Raw genomic sequence first — 16,633 nt, 5'->3', positions numbered from 1 at the left:
CCCGCCCGCGGCCCCACCCCCGGCCCCGCCCCCCGCGCCGCCGACCCCGTGCGGCCGCGCCACGGGCGCTCAGAGCGAGCGCAGCCATGGCCCGCGCGCCCGCCCTGCTCCTGCTGCTTCTCGGGCAGCTCCTGGCGGCCGCCGCGGCGCAGGTGAGCGCGGGCTGCGGGCCGGCCAGGGTCTCGGATCTGCGGCCGGGCCCGGGCCCGCCGCCCCTGACCCCGGGACGCCCGCGCAGCCTGGCTGCCCGCGGCCCGCCTCGCCGACGGCGCGGCCCGTGAGCCCCCGGACGCCGGGATGCTGCGGGGAAGAGTCCGGGCCAGGGTCGGCCGCTCCGGAGCCGCCGGCGGACAATGTCCTCTTTGTTTCCGGAGGCTCCCCGCGGGCCCGGCGCAGCTGCTCCCCGCCCGGGCGTGGCGACGGCCGCGACCCAAGGCTCGGGGGTCTCTGGGGCGGGCGGGGGTCGCGGGTCCCGGAGCTGCTCGAATGCGGGAGCTCTCCAGCGACGCTTCTCCGTTTCAGAAAACCGGACCGCGAGGGCCCCCCGGCCCCCAAGGGCCACCTGGGAAGCCGGGAAAGGATGGCGTCGACGTGAGTTTGGGATTGGGTCGGGGGTCCTGGGTGCCGGCTGCTCCCCCGCCTCCCGGAGCGCTCTGTGGCTGGGTTGTGGGCCCCGAGGGCTCCCTGCTGTGGGTAGACGGCTCTCAGGGTCTCTGTGGGGCGCAGCTGAGCACCTGTTCCCTGCCGCCGCCTCCTTACCTGAGCAGTGCCCGACCCTGCCTCAGCCTCCCCCATCTCCACTGGGCTGTGTCCAGGGCCCCGTGTAGGACCCCGGGCCTCAGCCTCCCCCTGACTGTGAAGTTGGTGCAAGGATTTCAGGCCTGATGCTGGCCACGGGGGCGGGGGCTGGGGGTCTTCCTGGAGGAGGCTGCCCTCAGGCAGCCTCTGAAGCTCCTGGGGTCCTGTCCCAGGAGCTGGCCCCCACGCTGCCGGCCCATCAGTGCAGTGACCGGTGGGTCCTGGCAGGAGCCAAGGCCCCACCTCCTCTGACTGGACACAGGGGTGCAGCTAAGGGGCCGGGGCAGGTCTGCCCATCCTGTCCCCTGGGCTGGGTTCCCGTGGGGTGGGATTTTCTGGGGTCACAGTGGGCATCTCTCCCTGTGCAGGGAGAAGCTGGTCCCCCCGGTCTGCCTGGGCCCTCGGTGAGTGTCCCCCGCCGTGGCGGGGAGGGCGGGCCCAGACAACAGAGGGTCATTGAGCACAGCGGCCCTGGGTCTGGGAGCAGGGGCTGGAGCCAGGAGGGGGAGGGGACGTGTCTCTGGGCAGGGTCTGGCTTGAAGCTTGCTTTGGGCCGGTGCCCAGGCAGCCAGGCAAAGGGAGCGGAGCAGCCCCGCAGTCCCCCAGACAGGGCCCCGGCAGCCCTCAGCTGGGGCGACTGTCCCGGGGCTGGGGCCGTGGGGCCGGCTGCTCCCTCACACCGGTCCCCTTTGTCCCCACGCAGGGACCCAAAGGGCTGCCAGGGAAGCCGGGGACGCCGGGCGAGGCCGGACTGCCGGGGCTGCCTGGAGTGGATGTGAGTGCCTGGCCCCGCCCCCGCCCCGGCCCTGGACGTCCCCTGGGGCCCGGGACCCCCTCCAGCTGTGCCCACCCCAGCAGGACCCCCGGCACTGACGGCCACCTCCAGAATCCCACAGCGAGGGTCTCGTGGTCGCCACGCCAGCCCCCAGCGCTGGCTTGTCTGGGAGCCAATTCCCATTGGCGGGCTGCTCTGCCTGCCACTGCCCGTGCCCCTCCGAGCCCCAGGCCCACCTGGGCGGGCATCCGTGGGCTTGGAGCCTGGCGCTAGGGTCCCTGTAGTTTTGCTAGATGACATGAGGAGTGACTGCTGCCTGGTCCCCCGGGCCTGGCTCCAGCAGGTGCCCCCACTGCTGGCCCCCCACTCACTGCCCCCGCCTCCCCCAGACCCTAGGTGTGCACTGGGTGGACGGGGCCGGGCCTAAGGCCGAGACCGCCTGACCCCGGGGGCATCTGTGAGGTCCATGTGTTTGCGCCTGTGTGCTGTGCGTGTCCCGTGTAGCTCCTGGAGTCCTCTCCCTCCCTCCCTCCCCAGGGTCTGACTGGGCAGGATGGACCCCCTGGACCCAAGGGCGCTCCTGGAGAGCGGGTAAGTGCCGGCCCCGTGTCCAGGGGCTGCCGTTCAGAGGTGAGGCCTGGCTGGGGTGAGTAGCAGTCTGTGTCCACCTGGGACTGGCAGGATGCGCGGGCAGGGGGGCCCACGTGGTATTGCCTAGTGGTCCCGCGTGGCAGCCCTCTGTGCCCCGTCCACATCTGGCACCCAGACCGCAGCAGGCAGGGTAGGTCCATGCAGGGGGTGTAGGTGGGTGGGCAGCCCCATGCACCTCCTCCCTTGGGTGTCCCTGGGGCCCCGAGGAGGGCCACCGCCACGCGGCCTCCCTCGCCCGGAGTCTGACCGGCACAGTCACCGTCACTGTCACCGTCACCGCGGAAGCCCCGCCCGGCTTTCTTCTGTGTGGCCGCTGAGCTCACGGCTGTGCCCAGCCCTCGGAGAAGTGACCGTCCCTGTGGGGCTTCTGGGCCTGGTGCCAGGCAGCACCCAGTGGGAAGGCTGGGCGGGGGGCACGGGACGCCCCCGGGCCCCTGGGAGCTCAGCAGCTGAGCGCCACGCTCTGCGCCGGCCTCTGGTGCAGGGATGGCCATGTGTCCCCTCCTCGGGCCAGGAGCCGGCTCCTGGTGGCTCAGGCTGCTGGGCCTTGTCCCTGCTGGGGCGGCCTGTCTGGCTGCCTCCCCTCGGGGGTCCTTGCTGCTGCGCTGCTCAGCGGGGCTGTTGGGGGAGCGCCTGCGCAGTGCTGGGGCGTCAGGAGCCCCTTGGGCCTCAGCTCCCGGCAGAGCGAGGCTCCCTCCCTGCCCCCCCCCCCGCAGTTGATTTCTCAACAGTGTTGCACGAGGGGCAGGTTCCGTGTCCCCTGATGCCCCTTTCTTTCCACAGGGCAGTCTGGGACCCCCAGGGCCGCCCGGGCTGGGGGTAAGTGCTGTCGCCTGTCCAGGGGTCTGGCTGGGCGGGGTGACCACCAGGCGCCCCCTGCTGTCCTCTTTGCAGCCCCTCCTGGGGTCTCCTAGACCAGGTGCCTGTGTCCAGGCCCCCTGCACCGTGTGTGTGTAGGGGGGTGGGCTGTCCTGTGCTCTGACCCCCATGGCCGGGCCCCCTTCCCCAGGGCCCCCTGCACTGTGGGGGGGGCTGTCCCGTGCTCTGACCCCCATGTCCGGGCCCCCTTCCCCAGGGCCCCCTGCACTGTGTGGGGGGTCTGTCCCGTGCTCTGACCCCCATGTCCAGGCCCCCTTCCCCAGGGCCCCCTGCACTGTTGGGGGGGGCTGTCCCATGCTCTGACCCCCATGTCCGGGCCCCCTTCCCCAGGGCCCCCTGCACTGTGTGTGGGGGCTGTCCTGTGCTCTGACCCCCATGTCCAGGCCCCCTGCACCGTGTGTGTGTTGGGGGGCGGGCTGTCCTGTGCTCTGACCCCCATGTCCGGGCCCCCTGCACTGTGGGGGGGGCTGTCCCGTGCTCTGACCCCCATGTCCGGGCCCCCTTCCCCAGGGCCCCCTGCACTGTGAGGGGGGTCTGTCCCGTGCTCTGACCCCCATGTCCGGGCCCCCTTCCCCAGGGCCCCCTGCACTGTGTGGGGGGGGCTGTCCTGTGCTCTGACCCCCATGTCCGGGCCCCCTGCACTGTGGGGGGGGCTGTCCTGTGCTCTGACCCCCATGTCTGGGCCCCCTTCCCCAGGGCCCCCTGCACTGTGTGGGGGGGGGCTGTCCTGTGCTCTGACCCCCATGTCCGGGCCCCCTTCCCCAGGGCCCCCTGCACTGTAGGGGGGGCTGTCCCGTGCTCTGACCCCCATGTCCGGGCCCCCTTCCCCAGGGCTCCCTGCACTGTGTGGGGGGGGGCTGTCCCGTGCTCTGACCCCCATGGCCGGGCCCCCTTCCCCAGGGCCCCCTGCACTGTAGGGGGGGCTGTCCCGTGCTCTGACCCCCATGTCCGGGCCCCCTTCCCCAGGGCTCCCTGCACTGTGGGGGGGGGGCTGTCCCGTGCTCTGACCCCCATGGCCGGGCCCCCTTCCCCAGGGCCCCCTGCACTGTAGGGGGGGTTGTCCCGTGCTCTGACCCCCATGTCCGGGCCCCCTTCCCCAGGGCTCCCTGCACTGTGGGGGGGGGGCTGTCCCGTGCTCTGACCCCCATGGCCGGGCCCCCTTCCCCAGGGCCCCCTGCACTGTAGGGGGGGCTGTCCCGTGCTCTGACCCCCATGTCCGGGCCCCCTTCCCCAGGGCTCCCTGCACTGTGGGGGGGGGGCTGTCCCGTGCTCTGACCCCCATGGCCGGGCCCCCTTCCCCAGGGCCCCCTGCACTGTAGGGGGGCTGTCCCGTGCTCTGACCCCCATGTCCGGGCCTCCTGCACTGTAGGGGGGGCTGTCCCGTGCTCTGACCCCCATGTCTGGGCCCCCTTCCCCAGGGCCCCCTGCACTGTAGGGGGGGTTGTCCTGTGCTCTGACCCCCATGTCCGGGCCCCCTTCCCCAGGGCCCCCTGCACTGTAGGGGGGGCTGTCCCGTGCTCTGACCCCCATGTCCAGGCCCCCTTCCCCAGGGCCCCCTGCACTGTTGGGGGGGGCTGTCCCATGCTCTGACCCCCCACGTCCGGGCCCCCTTCCCCAGGGCCCCCTGCACTGTAGGGGGGGCTGTCCTGTGCTCTGACCCCCATGTCCGGGCCCCCTTCCCCAGGGCCCCCTGCACTGTAGGGGGGGCTGTCCCGTGCTCTGACCCCCACGCTTGGCTTTGCAGGGCAAAGGCCTCCCCGGACCCCCGGTGAGTACAGGCCAGCGTCACGCGCCAGTGCCGGCCTGGGCGGGCGGGGGGGGTGGTGCTTTTGGGCTGCTCTGGCCCTGCAGAGACGGGCGCTGGCCCAGGGGGGCGCCCTCTCGCCGTGGAGCTCCCGGGGCCTCACTGGTTTGCTCTCCCCAGGGAGAGGCAGGAGCGAGCGGCCTGCCTGGAGGGATCGGCCTCCGTGGCCCCCCGGTGAGTGGAGACCCCCACATCCTCGCCCCTCACCCGGATTCCACTGGGGTGGGGGAGGGCTGGGAGGGCTGGGAGGGCTCCCTCCCCTCCCCTCCCCTCCCCTCCCCTCCCCTCCCCTCCCGTCCCCTCCCGCCCTGTCCCCTCCAGACTGTGGGCACAGCACGCAGCAGGAACTGGGTGCGTCTCTTCTGGGAGTGGTGGGTCACCTCGGGTGGGGGTGGGGGCTGGCGCTGCTCTAACCCCCGCCTCCCCACAGGGACCCTCTGGACTCCCAGGCCTCCCCGGCCCTCCTGGCCCTCCTGGCCCTCCCGTAAGTACTGGGCAGGCACGCACGGGAAGTCGGGACAGAGCCCAGGGCTGCAGCCAGGGCTTGGTCAAGGCCTGGGCACCCACGGCCACCCTGTCTGAGGATGGTGGCTTGTGTCACTCTGGTCGTGCAGACGGGCCAGCAGCACCTGGCGCTGGTCACATGGGGCTGGAATGAAAGGCCCCTAGGTCCCTGGGGGTGGGTGGACCTCAGTGTTTTCTCTTTCCAGGGACAGCCAGGGGTCCTCCCCGAAGGCGCCACTGACCTTCAGGTGGGCACTTGCTGCCTTTGTGCAGGGGGTTGGGGGCATCTGCCTTGGGGGTGGGGCTCCCGCCTGGGGGAGGGGTCCGTGTGGGCGGCTGCGGCACAGCCTGGAGCATCCCCCACCCCGGCCCCGAGGACACGGGCAGCCTGAGTTGCACACCGAGCTTCCTGTGGCCCCAGCGCAGCCCCGCCCGTGTTCAGCCCCAGGAGGCCGGGGCAGCTCCGCGCGCCTCCCTCACACACCAGGTTCCCGACGCGAGTCTGGGACTGGCTTCTGTCCTGACGTCTGCCTGGTCACTCCCCAGGGTCACGGCCATAGCGCTCAGTGCCGTCTGCTGGCTCCTGGCCACAGAGACTTCTGTGTTTTGTTTTTAAAGATTGATTGATTGATTGATTTGAAAGAGCTACAGCAAGGGAGCAGAAAGAGATCTTCCGTGTGCTGGTTCAGTCCCCAAACGGCCGCATCACGGGGCTGGGCCGGGCCGAGCCAGGAGCTTCCTCCAGGTCTCCCACGTGGATGCAAGGGCCAAGCACGCGGGCCATGTCCACTGCGTTCCCAGGCCACAGCAGGGGGCTGGGTCAGAAGTGGAGCAGCCGGGTCTTGAATCAGTGCCCGTGTGGGTGCCGGCGCTGCAGATGGCGGCTTCACCCCCTACGCCACAGCACCAGCCCCAGGCTTTGTATCTGCAAGGGAAAGTGTCCCCCTGGCTTCACCGAGCCGCAGGGTGGCCTGCCAGCTGCTCGCCGCACCCTGGGCCCCACGTGGTAGCCGGGTCGTGTCCTGGGAGGGAGAGCCTGGGTAGGCAGAGGTTGATGGTGCCAGCCCTGCACCCCTGCCTGGTCTCCCGGGTCAGCTGGGGAATGATCTAGAAAGCTCCATACCTTCCATGGGTTCCGGCACAGGGGAGCTGTGGCACAGGTCTAGGGCCCGGGCTCACGTCCCTCCCAGAAGCCACACAGCAGGCAGATCGGCACACGTGAAGGTGCCGCCATGGTACCGGATGGCGCGTCTCAGGTGTCCCTGGGGCTGCAGCCCTGCTGGGGGTCTGCTGCGTCAGGCTGGGAGGGGTCTGACCACTCTGCTTTCCAACAGTGCCCAGCCATCTGCCCACCAGGCCCCCCTGGGCCACCGGGAATGCCAGGGTTCAAGGTGAGTGGCCACAAGGTGACTCAGGCCGAGCCCACCTCCCCCCTGGCAGGGGCAGCCCGCCCAGCCCCCGACACAGGCCGTGAGACATCAGGATATGGGAGGCCTGGCCCTGGCTCCAGGGCTGTCCCCGTCTCATCACCGAGACTCATGCACCTGGAGAGACACCCCCCCGGGTGCCCAGGCTGGACGCTGGGCCGGCTGGCGTGCGGGCTCCGTCGGCAGCACTGCCAAGGGGCAGTGACTCTCCGTCTGCTTTCAGGGGCCGGCTGGCTACAAGGGGGAGCAGGGAGAGGCGGGCAAGGACGGCGAGAAGGTGAGGGCGGGGTCTGCTCATCTGGGTGGCTGGGGCGGGGCTGCACGCACGGACGCGCACTCGTGTGCTGGGGCTCCGCGGGGACACTCGGGTTGCAGCCTGAAGTGTCCCAGGGACGCCCCCACCTTGAGCCTGTGCTGAGGCCAGGGGGGACCACCGCGTGCGTGGCTGGGGTTGTGCCTGGCCACAAGAGGGGCCTGAGAGGGGGCAGGCTCAGGCAGACACCAGGCGCGGCCTCTGGCACTGTGGGTGCGTGACCCTGCTGCTTAGGCCTGGACCCGCTGACCACTGCTCTGTCTTGACGCAGGGTAACCCTGGCTCTCCAGGGCCCGCTGGCCTCCCAGGCACTGTGGGGCTGCAGGTGAGCCTGGGCAGAGGGGAGCCGGCAGTGTGTGTGTGGGGGGGGGCTCGGGCTGGGGGTGGTTGGGGGTCCTGTCCTGGAAAGGCTGCTGGTACCGAGGCTGGGCCCCTCCCTCTGGGGGCCTGAGCCGAGTCAGGGGCTTCCAGGGGCCCGGGTGGGTGCAGTGCTGCCTCCATGTCCTTCTCTGTCCCTGCAGGGCCCCCGGGGAGCACAAGGACTTCCAGGGCCACTTGGACCCCCCGGGGACCGGGTAAGTCGTGCTGGCCGGGTGGTGGCCGGGTGGTGAGGATCCGGGGCCTGCACCCCCCTGGACTCCAGGTGGGCCGGGAGGGCTGCTCCCCAGCGAGGCGCCGCTGGCTCTGCCGGGGGTGGCTGCCGTCGGGCCGGGCCAGGCCCCGGCGCTCGCGCGTCTGTGAGGACCCAGAGCCCCCTCTCTCCTGCAGGGTCCTATCGGGTTCCGAGGTCCCCCTGGGATCCCAGGAGCACCTGGAAAAGCGGTACGTGTGTGCTGGGGGCGTCCCCGTGCCTCCCCCTCGTCATGGACACCTCCCCCAGCTGCGCTGCTGCTGGCCCGGTCCCAGGCTGGGCTGTCCGTGGCCCCGATGTGCGCGAGGAGTCCGACGCGGCCTCAGCCACGCTGGGCCTGGGCCTGGCCCTTCTGCTGTTTAACTGTCCCTGTCCCCTTCCTTCGCAGGGTGACAGAGGCGAGAGGGGCGCAGAGGGGTTCCGCGGCCCCAAGGGCGACCTCGTAAGTGAGACAGAATTTGGTTCTCTGGGTCCTTCCGGGGAGAACCCTCATCTGCTTCCTGGGTGGGGGAGACGGGATCTGCGGCCCTGACTGGAGGGTGCCTGCAAACCGCGGGGCCTGGCCGGGGCTCCAGGCGCCGGCGCCAGCGTCCATGCCACCAGGCGCCCTGGCGGGACGGGGTGCAGAGCCTCCCGGTGCTGTTGGGACCAGGGCGGCTGCCCCTGCAGCTCAGGATGGGGGGTGGGTGCCGCCGGCAGGAGGGTCCCCGGGGTCCCCACTGCAGCCCTTCCTTCCCCACGTGTCGTCCAGGGCAGACCTGGTCCCAAAGGACTCCCCGGAGTGGCCGGGCCTGGCGGAGAGCCGGTGAGTGCACAGTGCCGCCGCGCACCCCTCCCGCATCCTGGCCCTGCACCTGGTGGGCTCGTGGCCCATGTTCTCACAGCCCTGCTCAGGAGGGGCCGCGCTCAGTTGACCGCTCTGCCGTTGCCAGCCTGCAGCTGCCACGCCATGTCCTGGGGGCCCCTCCCCCATCCGTGCCCCTCCCCCCTCCCCTCTGGAGCTGCTGGAGCGGCCTACAGGGGAGACCCCTCCTCCTGCCACTCTCCAGCTCCAGAAATTGGAGCGAGGCCCCCGGGGGGGCCTGGCCTGTGTCCTGGGTCCGCAGGGGGCGGCCACCAAACCTGCCACCCCCGGGCCTGAGGCTGCACAGTTCTAGGGGCTGGGGGGGCTGCACCCCACCCAGAGCTTGACGTCCTCATCCCCAGGGAATGCCGGGCAAGGCTGGCCGGGACGGCGTGCCAGGCCTCGATGGCGAGAAGGTAGGTGGCTGGGGGGGGGGAGGGGCCGCAGAGGAACCCGGTGCCCCGTCTCAGCACCTGTTCCCCTCCCCCTCCATCTCGGTCCTCACAGGGAGAGGCAGGTCGCGGCGGTGCCCCGGGAGAGAAAGGCCCCGACGGGCTGCCGGTGAGTGCCCTGCAGGGGGCTGCCCGCCCAGCTGGCCCCGCCCCCTCGTGTGCACACACCTGTCCCTCGACACGGAAGGGCCAGCCCCGTGTGGGGCGTCAGTGGGGGTTCACAGAGGGCTCTGCCTCCAAGGCTGGGGAAGTGCAGGAAGCCCCTGGGGTCAGCAGGGCTGGGGGCAGACGGCCCCACTCACCCCGCGCTCTCCCCCAGGGCCTCCCCGGAAGAGCGGGGTCCAAGGGCGAGAAGGGAGAACCGGTAGGTGGCTGCTCCCGGGGGGGGGGGGGGGCAGGCGGCTCCGCAGCCCTGGCCCCTGGGGTGGGCCGGCACCTGAAGCTGTTTTCCTCAGGGCCGAGCTGGGGAGCTGGGCGAAGCCGGCCCCTCGGGAGAGCCGGGCGTCCCTGTGAGTATCCACAGCCCTCCCCCCACGTGTGCGCCTGCCTCAGCCCTGCCCTGCCCTGCCCCGCCCCCGTGGGCGCGTCTGGACCCTGCTCCAGTGTCCCCATGCCCCCTGCAGGGAGACGCTGGCGTGCCTGGGGAACGCGGCGAGGCTGGCCACAGGGGCTCTGCGGTGAGTGGGGGGCACGGCCCCGAGCGCCCCCGGTGCCCCAGTTTGAGTAGGCGGGGAGGGGACTCGGCACGCAGATGGGCCAAGCGCCAAGGATGCCCGCATGGGACAGGGGCCTCGTGTTTTTGGTCCCTGGCCCATGCGGAGGTGGAGAGGCCACCCGTAGCCGCCGCCGGCCAGGGCCCTGGGGGAGGCAGTGCACATCAGTGCCTGGCGCAGAGGCCGGCCCGAGGGTCTGAGCTCTGAGCCTGTGCGGGAGGCTCCCCACCTCTGTCCCTGGCCACTGGAACAGACGCGACCACCACTGCAGCGTCCACCTAGCCCAGCTAGGGAGGCAAAGCCGAGGCCCTGGGGCCCTGCCACCCTGGGCACTCACTCACGCCTTTCTCTTTCAGGGGGCCCTTGGCCCGCAAGGCCCCCAAGGGGCCCCTGGCACCCGAGGCTTCCAGGTAAGAAGGTCGGGGTGGGGGGGGCAGGTCCCCTGGGCCCAGTGGGCACTGACGCTGGGCCTCGTCCACAGGGCCAGAAGGGCAGCGCAGGAGAGCCTGGCCTTCCAGGCCCCCAGGGCCTCCGAGGTGACGTGGGTGATCGGGTGAGTGCCCCCAAGGGCTGGGCCCCGAGGTCAGAGACCACTCAGGCCAGCAGGAGGCTTACCTGCGGCTGCACACCTTGTGGGGGCGTGGTGGTGCGACCCTGCAGTCCCGTGGGGCTGGCCTGGGGGCTCTGTCTACCCCCCGCCCCCGTGGAGGTCCAGCCAGGCAAACAGCTGTAGCTGCCCCATAATCAGGACGGGGTGTGGGGTGACTCCACCCCCTGGGTGTCAGCTGAGGTTGGCTGGGGGACGGGTCCCACTGCTGTCTGAAGTCCTGGGAGTCCCAGCTCACCTCAGCTTGGTCCCTGTTGGTCTCGTGGCAGCGGTGCCATCAGGGCACAGGGGGGAGGGCAGGTCCCTGGTGGTCCCGTGTGCCTGCCTGGCTGCAGGGCAGGGACAGAGCTCTGGACACGCACGTGGCCCGGGCAGGCGCCAGGACCCCCTGCAGACAAAGCCCCGGCTGAGACAGTGGGCCCTTTATTAGCCCCCCGGGCAGGACATTCCAGCTGGGCCAGACGCTGCCAGCAACCCCGGGGCCCCAGACAGGGAAGGCGTGGCGGTGGCTTTCTGCCCTGTCCCCGCAGGGGGCGGGCAGGCCCCACACCTCAGTCTGGGCCAGGAGCTCTGGAGGGAGTGATCCCGGGCCGGGGCGGGGGCTGCCAAGGACGGCACAGATTCACAGCCGTCCAGGCAGGGTCCACCGCAGGCCTCTGAGGCCCAGGCGGGCAGCGTTCCCGTGCCGCACTAACCCAGGGCCTTCTCTCCGCCCTAGGGCCCAGGAGGCGCCGCAGGCCTCAAGGGAGACCAGGTGAGTGGGCGCAGCGTTCGGGTCAGATCCGGTCCCGGCTCTCCCAGGTCCTGCCGGCCCGTGTGGCTCTCGGCTCCCTCTTCCCCCTGCCTGCTCTGCACAGTGACAGCAGGCAGGTGCCGTGGCGGGGATGGCGAAGCAGACGGCTGCAGTCCCAGGCCCCCGGGGAACAGCTTTGGGTGAGCCGGGTGCAGGCTCCAAGCTGCGCGTGGGCCACGGCAAACTGAGAAACGCTTCCGCCATCTCTGGCGAGGCCGTGCGGGGTTCTGGGCAGAACAGCCTCCCTGTGCTAACCCGGGCCTCAGCCCGCGGGCGGCAGGGCCCAGCTCCGGGCTCTGCCCTGGGGCTGGACAGTGCGTGACGACTCTTACTGGTGGTTCTGACCTTTGGGTCTCTTTCAGGGAGTTGCAGGTTCCGACGGTCTTCCTGGGGACAAAGGCGAGCCGGTGAGTGTTGGGGAAGATGGGCGCTTGCTCCGGGTGGGCAGCTGCCCAGACAGGGCCCTCGCCCGCCCACCTGGGAGCAGTACCTGCACCGGCTGCCTTCCCCATCAGGCGTCACAGGGAGGAGGGGCCTCCTCCAGGCAGCTGGAGGGTCAGCGCTTCGGGGAGTGTTGGGCGAGGGTATGTGGTGGTCTCACCGCTTCCCTGGGGGCTACTTCCCACCCAGCCAGCGACATCTGGGTAATTCAGCGGTCAGCGCTGTGGCACTGGCTTCCCGTATGGGCGCTGGTTCCAGTCCCAGCTGCTCCACTTCCAGCCCAGCCCCCTGCTAATGCACCTGGGAAGGCAGCGGAAGATGGCCCAAGTGTTAGGGCCCTGCAGCCACGTGGGGGACCCTGCCGGAGCGCCCGGCGTCAGCCTGGCCCAGCCCCAGCTGTTGCGGCCATCTGGGGAGTGAACCAGCGGATGAAGATCTGTCTGTCCCTCTGCTCACTCTGCGTTTTCTCCTCGCAGGGTCCCAGTGGCCCAGTCGGACCGAAAGGAGAGGTGAGTGCCTGGCAGGTCCTCCCTGGCAAAATCCAGAGCCTGTGGCCTCCCGTCCGCCTCTGGGCCAGCAGCCAGGCCCCGGCACTGGCCAGATGCGGTCACGGCAGCTCGCCAGGGAGGCCTCTGTGCTGGCTGGGGCGCAGGCCCAGGGCGCAGCACCGCTCCTGGCGGGGCCCACCTCCAGCCCCTTGTCCTGTCCCCTGCAGTCCGGCAGCCGAGGGGAGCTGGGCCCCAAAGGTATCCAGGGCCCCAACGGCACCAGCGGCGTCCAGGGCGTCCCGGGCCCCCCCGGCCCCCTGGGCCCCCAGGGCGAGCAGGGTGTCCCTGGCATCACCGGGAAACCAGGAGTCCCGGTACGTCAGCTCTGCCCCGCGAGCCCCTGCCGTTGGCACCTGGTTCACCCGCAGTCAGAGCACGGGGCTGGGGGTGGGGGCAGTAAGAATGCCTCCGGGGCTGCCAGCGCGGCCCCCCGCTCACGGCCCTGGGCTGAAATTCCAGGGCAAAGCGGCCAGCGAGCAGCGCATCCGAGAGCTGTGCGGGGGGATGGTGAGCGGTGAGTAGGTCAGCCTCGGCAAGCGGGCTGTGCCCCCGCCCTGCCCACCCGCCTGTCCTCCGGCCAGGGCCTCCCTCGCTCCCCGTGACCGTCCGCCCGTGGCCTCACGGGCGGCCTTCACGACCTGGAGCCGCCTCTTTACCGCTTCCCGCACGCCCACAGCAGCTGGCCTTCGGGAAGGCTCTGCCTCGGGCACTCTGACCTGCCGCCCCTTGTCTCCCAAGAGCAAGTCGCACAGCTGGCTGCGCACCTAAGGAAGCCGTTAGCCCCGGGCTCCATCGGCCGGCCTGGCCCAGCGGGTCCCCCCGGGCCACCGGGCCCCCCAGGCTCCATCGGTCACCCAGGGGCCCGAGGGCCCCCCGGATATCGTGGGCCCCCCGGAGAGCTGGGAGACCCCGGACCCAGAGGTGAGTGTCGACTCAAGAAACAGCTGCTGCAGCCACAGGCAGACCCCAGACACCCCCACGCACGGGGAGGGACAACTCGGGCCCGTGACGACCCCACACCTGGGTGTGACCAGCCTGTGGCCTGACACGTGAGCTGTGTTGCCTCAGAGCCCCCCCGCCAGCTGGCTCACGCGTGTGGGCACGGAGGTGTCACCAGGGACTCCCGGGAGGCGGGGACCCTGTGCCCCTTTGGGACCTCACGGTGACTCCTCACGACCCTGCAGGACTAGGCTTTTGTTGAAGTGCGGTATTTTCCTTAAATACCATCAGAATGGCATCTGGTAGGAAGAGCTGATAAAAAGTGAGGTGTTACGGGAGTCCTGTGGGTCCCCCAGCTTAGCTGATTCCCCCAATGTGGCTGACTGTCCCCCAGCGTGGCCAGGTCATCCATTGTGGCCAGGTCCCCCATTGTGGCCAGGTCCCCCAGCGTGGCCAGGTCGCCCAGCATGACCAGGTCCCCCAGCGTGGCCAGGTCCCCCCAGCGTGGCCAGGTCGCCCAGCGGGGCAGGGTCCCCCAGTGTGGCTGACTATCCCCCAGCGTGGCCAGGTCGCCCAGCGTGGCTGACTGTCCCCCAGTGTGGCCAGGTCACCCAGTGTGGCTGACTATCCCCCAGCGGGGCAGGGTCCCCCAGCGTGGCCAGGTCCCCCAGCGTGGAGCGGCTGCGGGTGCTGGCTCCCGGGACTGAGCGGGCTGAGTGTGCGGGAGCAGGAGTCGGTACTGACCTGTTACAAAGCGACTGGCGACCCAGTGTGCTGCGAGACGAGACGCGCTGCTTGGCTCCAGCCTCGGCCCGGCCTCGGGTGTGACGCTCGCGGTTCCAGTGCCGAGCGGCTGGCGGACGGCGCCGAGGTGCAGCTGAGCTCAGCAGGGACGCGCGGGAGCCCGTGCCAGTGGTGCCAGTGGCGGTGTTTCACGCCCTGAGAGGGCAAGCGTGTGGAGTTCATCTTGCCCGCAGGCACCGTCTGGCCCAAATCCGGAGGCTTCCTGGGTTCTGGAAGCCTCTCCAGGTTCTGCCTGCTCAGGCCCCGCTCCAGCAGCTCCAACGGGCACCTGGACGCCTGCTGGACTCTTGGGGATAACAGTTCAGAGCACTGACCCTCCCTGGGTTCACACCCATCACACAGCAAGGGCAGACACACGGCCGGCCCGTGGAGAGCCAGACGCAGACACACGTGTGCACGCACACACGGGCTTCAAGAGGACGTCGTGCAGAGTGGAATTGTTTGATATCAAAACAATTCCGAGTCCACGCGCAGGTTTTCCATACCACACGTCCCACTAACTTCACACAGCCGGGCCGCAGGTCCAACAGGAGACCCTGCCGCTGTGCCTGGGCCCGCCCACGCCCGCCCGCTGCACGGGGCCACTGTCCCGCCTGGGAGGCCAACCTCTGACCTCCCTCCCGGTGTAACGGTGGGGGAGTGGTGGCCGCCGCGTGACCCACGCCTGACGGCGCACACGGCCGCAGCACTGAGGGTTAACCCAGAGCCCGGGGGGGGGGGGCTGCTGGGGTGAGCGCCCTCACGTGCTGACCGCGAGGTTCGCTTACCAGGAGCAAGGTTCTAGAACAGTCTGCGTGCTGCCGGCGAGCGTCGGCTGGCCCCTCTGACGTCACAAGGCGGGGTTTCCCCAGCGCTCTCACCACACGGGGGCTCCCAGGCCGGGAGGTGTGCGACCCGAGTAGTGGGGGGCCCCAGCACCCTGGGTCAGCTGTTGGGTGGCACGGTGCCTCCAGCAGAGCCGGGCTGCCCGTGGCTGGAGGCTGGGGCCTCTCTGCGGACTGTCGGGCCTGCACGGCCGGCTTCTCTGCCGGACGAGCCCCCCGCAGACACCCCAGCACCCTGTGTCCTCGCCACAGGGAGCCCAGGGGACCGTGGAGACAAAGGCGCGGCGGGCTCCGGGCTGGACGGGCCTGACGGAGACCAGGGACTGCAAGGTAGGAGGTCACGGCGCCGCACTGTAGGCGGCCCGGGGTGCGAGCGTGCCTCTTCGTAGGGAGGACGTGCCCTCCCTGCCTCCCCGGAGGCCAGGTCAGGAGCTGCCTCAAGGGTCCCCTTAGCCAAGAATGTTCCGTTAAATCTGCTTAACTGACGCCCCGGACGCCCACCAGCGCCCGGGATGAAGCAAAGGGCCAAGAGCTCCGGCCAGGTCCAGCCACCTGAGCCATCCCTGTGTGTGCAGGAAGCTGGAGTCAGGACCCCCGGGCATGGGCTTCCTCGCCAGTCTTTTTTTAAAGACTTATTTGAAGGGGGGTGGGATACATAGGTAGGTAGACTAACAGAGCTTCCATCTGCTGCTTCACTTCCTGAATGTCCACAGCAGCTAAGGCGGGACCATCTGGAGCCAGGAGCTCCATCCCGCTCTCCCACGTGGGTGGCAGGAGTCCAGGCACTTCCGCGTCACCCGCCACCTCCCAGGGCACGTTAGCGGAAGCTGGCCAGGAAGCGGAGCAGCCGACATTCAAAACGGCCCTCGAGCGTGGGACGTGGAATCCCAGGCAGCGGCGTAACCGGCTGCGCCACCGTGCCTGGCCCCCAACCAGCGGCTTCAACAGCCACACCCCAGTCCCTGGAGGGTCCGTTTTTGTAATGCCCAGCCCCTCCCCCAGTGCCCGGCTCGGGACCCTCACCTGCACCCACAGGCCTGTCCACTCCAGCTCTGCCTCCACCCAGGGCCCCATGTCCCCACCTGCGAGGCTTTCTGTCGCCTCCGTGTGGCCTCCAGGTGGACGGCAGCCCCAGCTGTAGGCGATTCCAGCCCTGGACTCGGCCACCTCCCCAGCCTCCAGAGTTCGAGTCGGAGCCGGGGCTGGGTGCCTGGCGCTGCTCACCTCCCCACTCTGTCGCAGGACCCCAAGGCATGCCTGGCGCAAGCAAAGACGGCCAAGACGGCGCTCACGGCGAGCCTGGCCTGCCCGGGGATCCCGGCCTGCCCGGGGCCGTCGGTGCGCAGGGGACTCCAGGGATCTGCGACACCTCGGCCTGCCAAGGAGCCGTGTTAGGAGGGGGCGGGGAAAAATCAGGTCCCAGAAGCTCCTGAAGTAGAACTGAACCAAGTGAGGCGGCGGCGACCACAGCTTCAGCAGAGCGTGGAGAGGGCTCCCCGGGAGCAGCGCGCCGTCGCCGGGAGCGCTGGGGGCTGGCCTGGCCTCAGTGCTGGCCGAGTGGACGCCGGGCCCCCCCCGTTCACCCGTGACGTCTTACCTCAGACGCAGGCCTGGGTGGTGACTGCCACCCGACACTCGAGGGCTGGGAGGTGTCGGGCCGAGTTGTGCACACTCCCGTGCGATGGGGTCACTCGGCAGTGTTTACACGACACGTGTGCAGGCTACGGTGCGACCCCAATAAAACGGTACGAACGCTCAGGGCGCTGGCCGCAGTCTGACAGGAAATCCGGACGGCGTCCCGGCCAGAGAACCGGACCCCACCCACAGCCGCGTGCAGACTGCACTAAAGGCTTGGTCTGTTGTAATAAAGCCACTCATTGGAAAAC

The 16,633-nt window shown here is 70.3% G+C and overlaps 1 protein-coding gene across 1 annotated transcript; it reads left to right on the top strand.

Moving 5' to 3' along the window:
- On the top strand, window positions 1–16,632 carry COL9A3 (collagen type IX alpha 3 chain). The gene is made up of 32 exons (XM_051829429.2): window positions 1–152; window positions 523–591; window positions 1,167–1,202; window positions 1,502–1,573; window positions 2,111–2,164; window positions 3,008–3,043; window positions 4,848–4,871; window positions 5,028–5,081; window positions 5,338–5,391; window positions 5,618–5,659; window positions 6,746–6,802; window positions 7,062–7,115; window positions 7,423–7,476; window positions 7,673–7,726; window positions 7,920–7,973; window positions 8,171–8,224; window positions 8,534–8,587; window positions 8,989–9,042; window positions 9,134–9,187; window positions 9,398–9,442; window positions 9,534–9,587; window positions 9,702–9,755; window positions 10,148–10,201; window positions 10,273–10,344; window positions 11,117–11,152; window positions 11,554–11,598; window positions 12,109–12,141; window positions 12,348–12,494; window positions 12,640–12,694; window positions 12,919–13,101; window positions 15,000–15,077; window positions 15,990–16,632. The coding sequence occupies exons 1-32, from the start codon at window positions 87–89 to the stop codon at window positions 16,178–16,180; spliced, it is 2,043 nt and encodes a 680-aa protein (XP_051685389.1). The 5' UTR covers window positions 1–86; the 3' UTR covers window positions 16,181–16,632.
- The last annotated feature ends 1 nt before the right edge of the window (window position 16,633 follows it).

The sequence above is a fragment of the Oryctolagus cuniculus genome, chromosome 11 (assembly GCF_964237555.1).
Source record: "Oryctolagus cuniculus chromosome 11, mOryCun1.1, whole genome shotgun sequence".
In the NCBI taxonomy this organism is placed as follows: Eukaryota; Metazoa; Chordata; class Mammalia; order Lagomorpha; family Leporidae; genus Oryctolagus; species Oryctolagus cuniculus.
The sequence above is the reverse complement of the archived record's forward strand: the minus strand, read 5'-3'. Positions and strand labels throughout refer to the sequence as shown.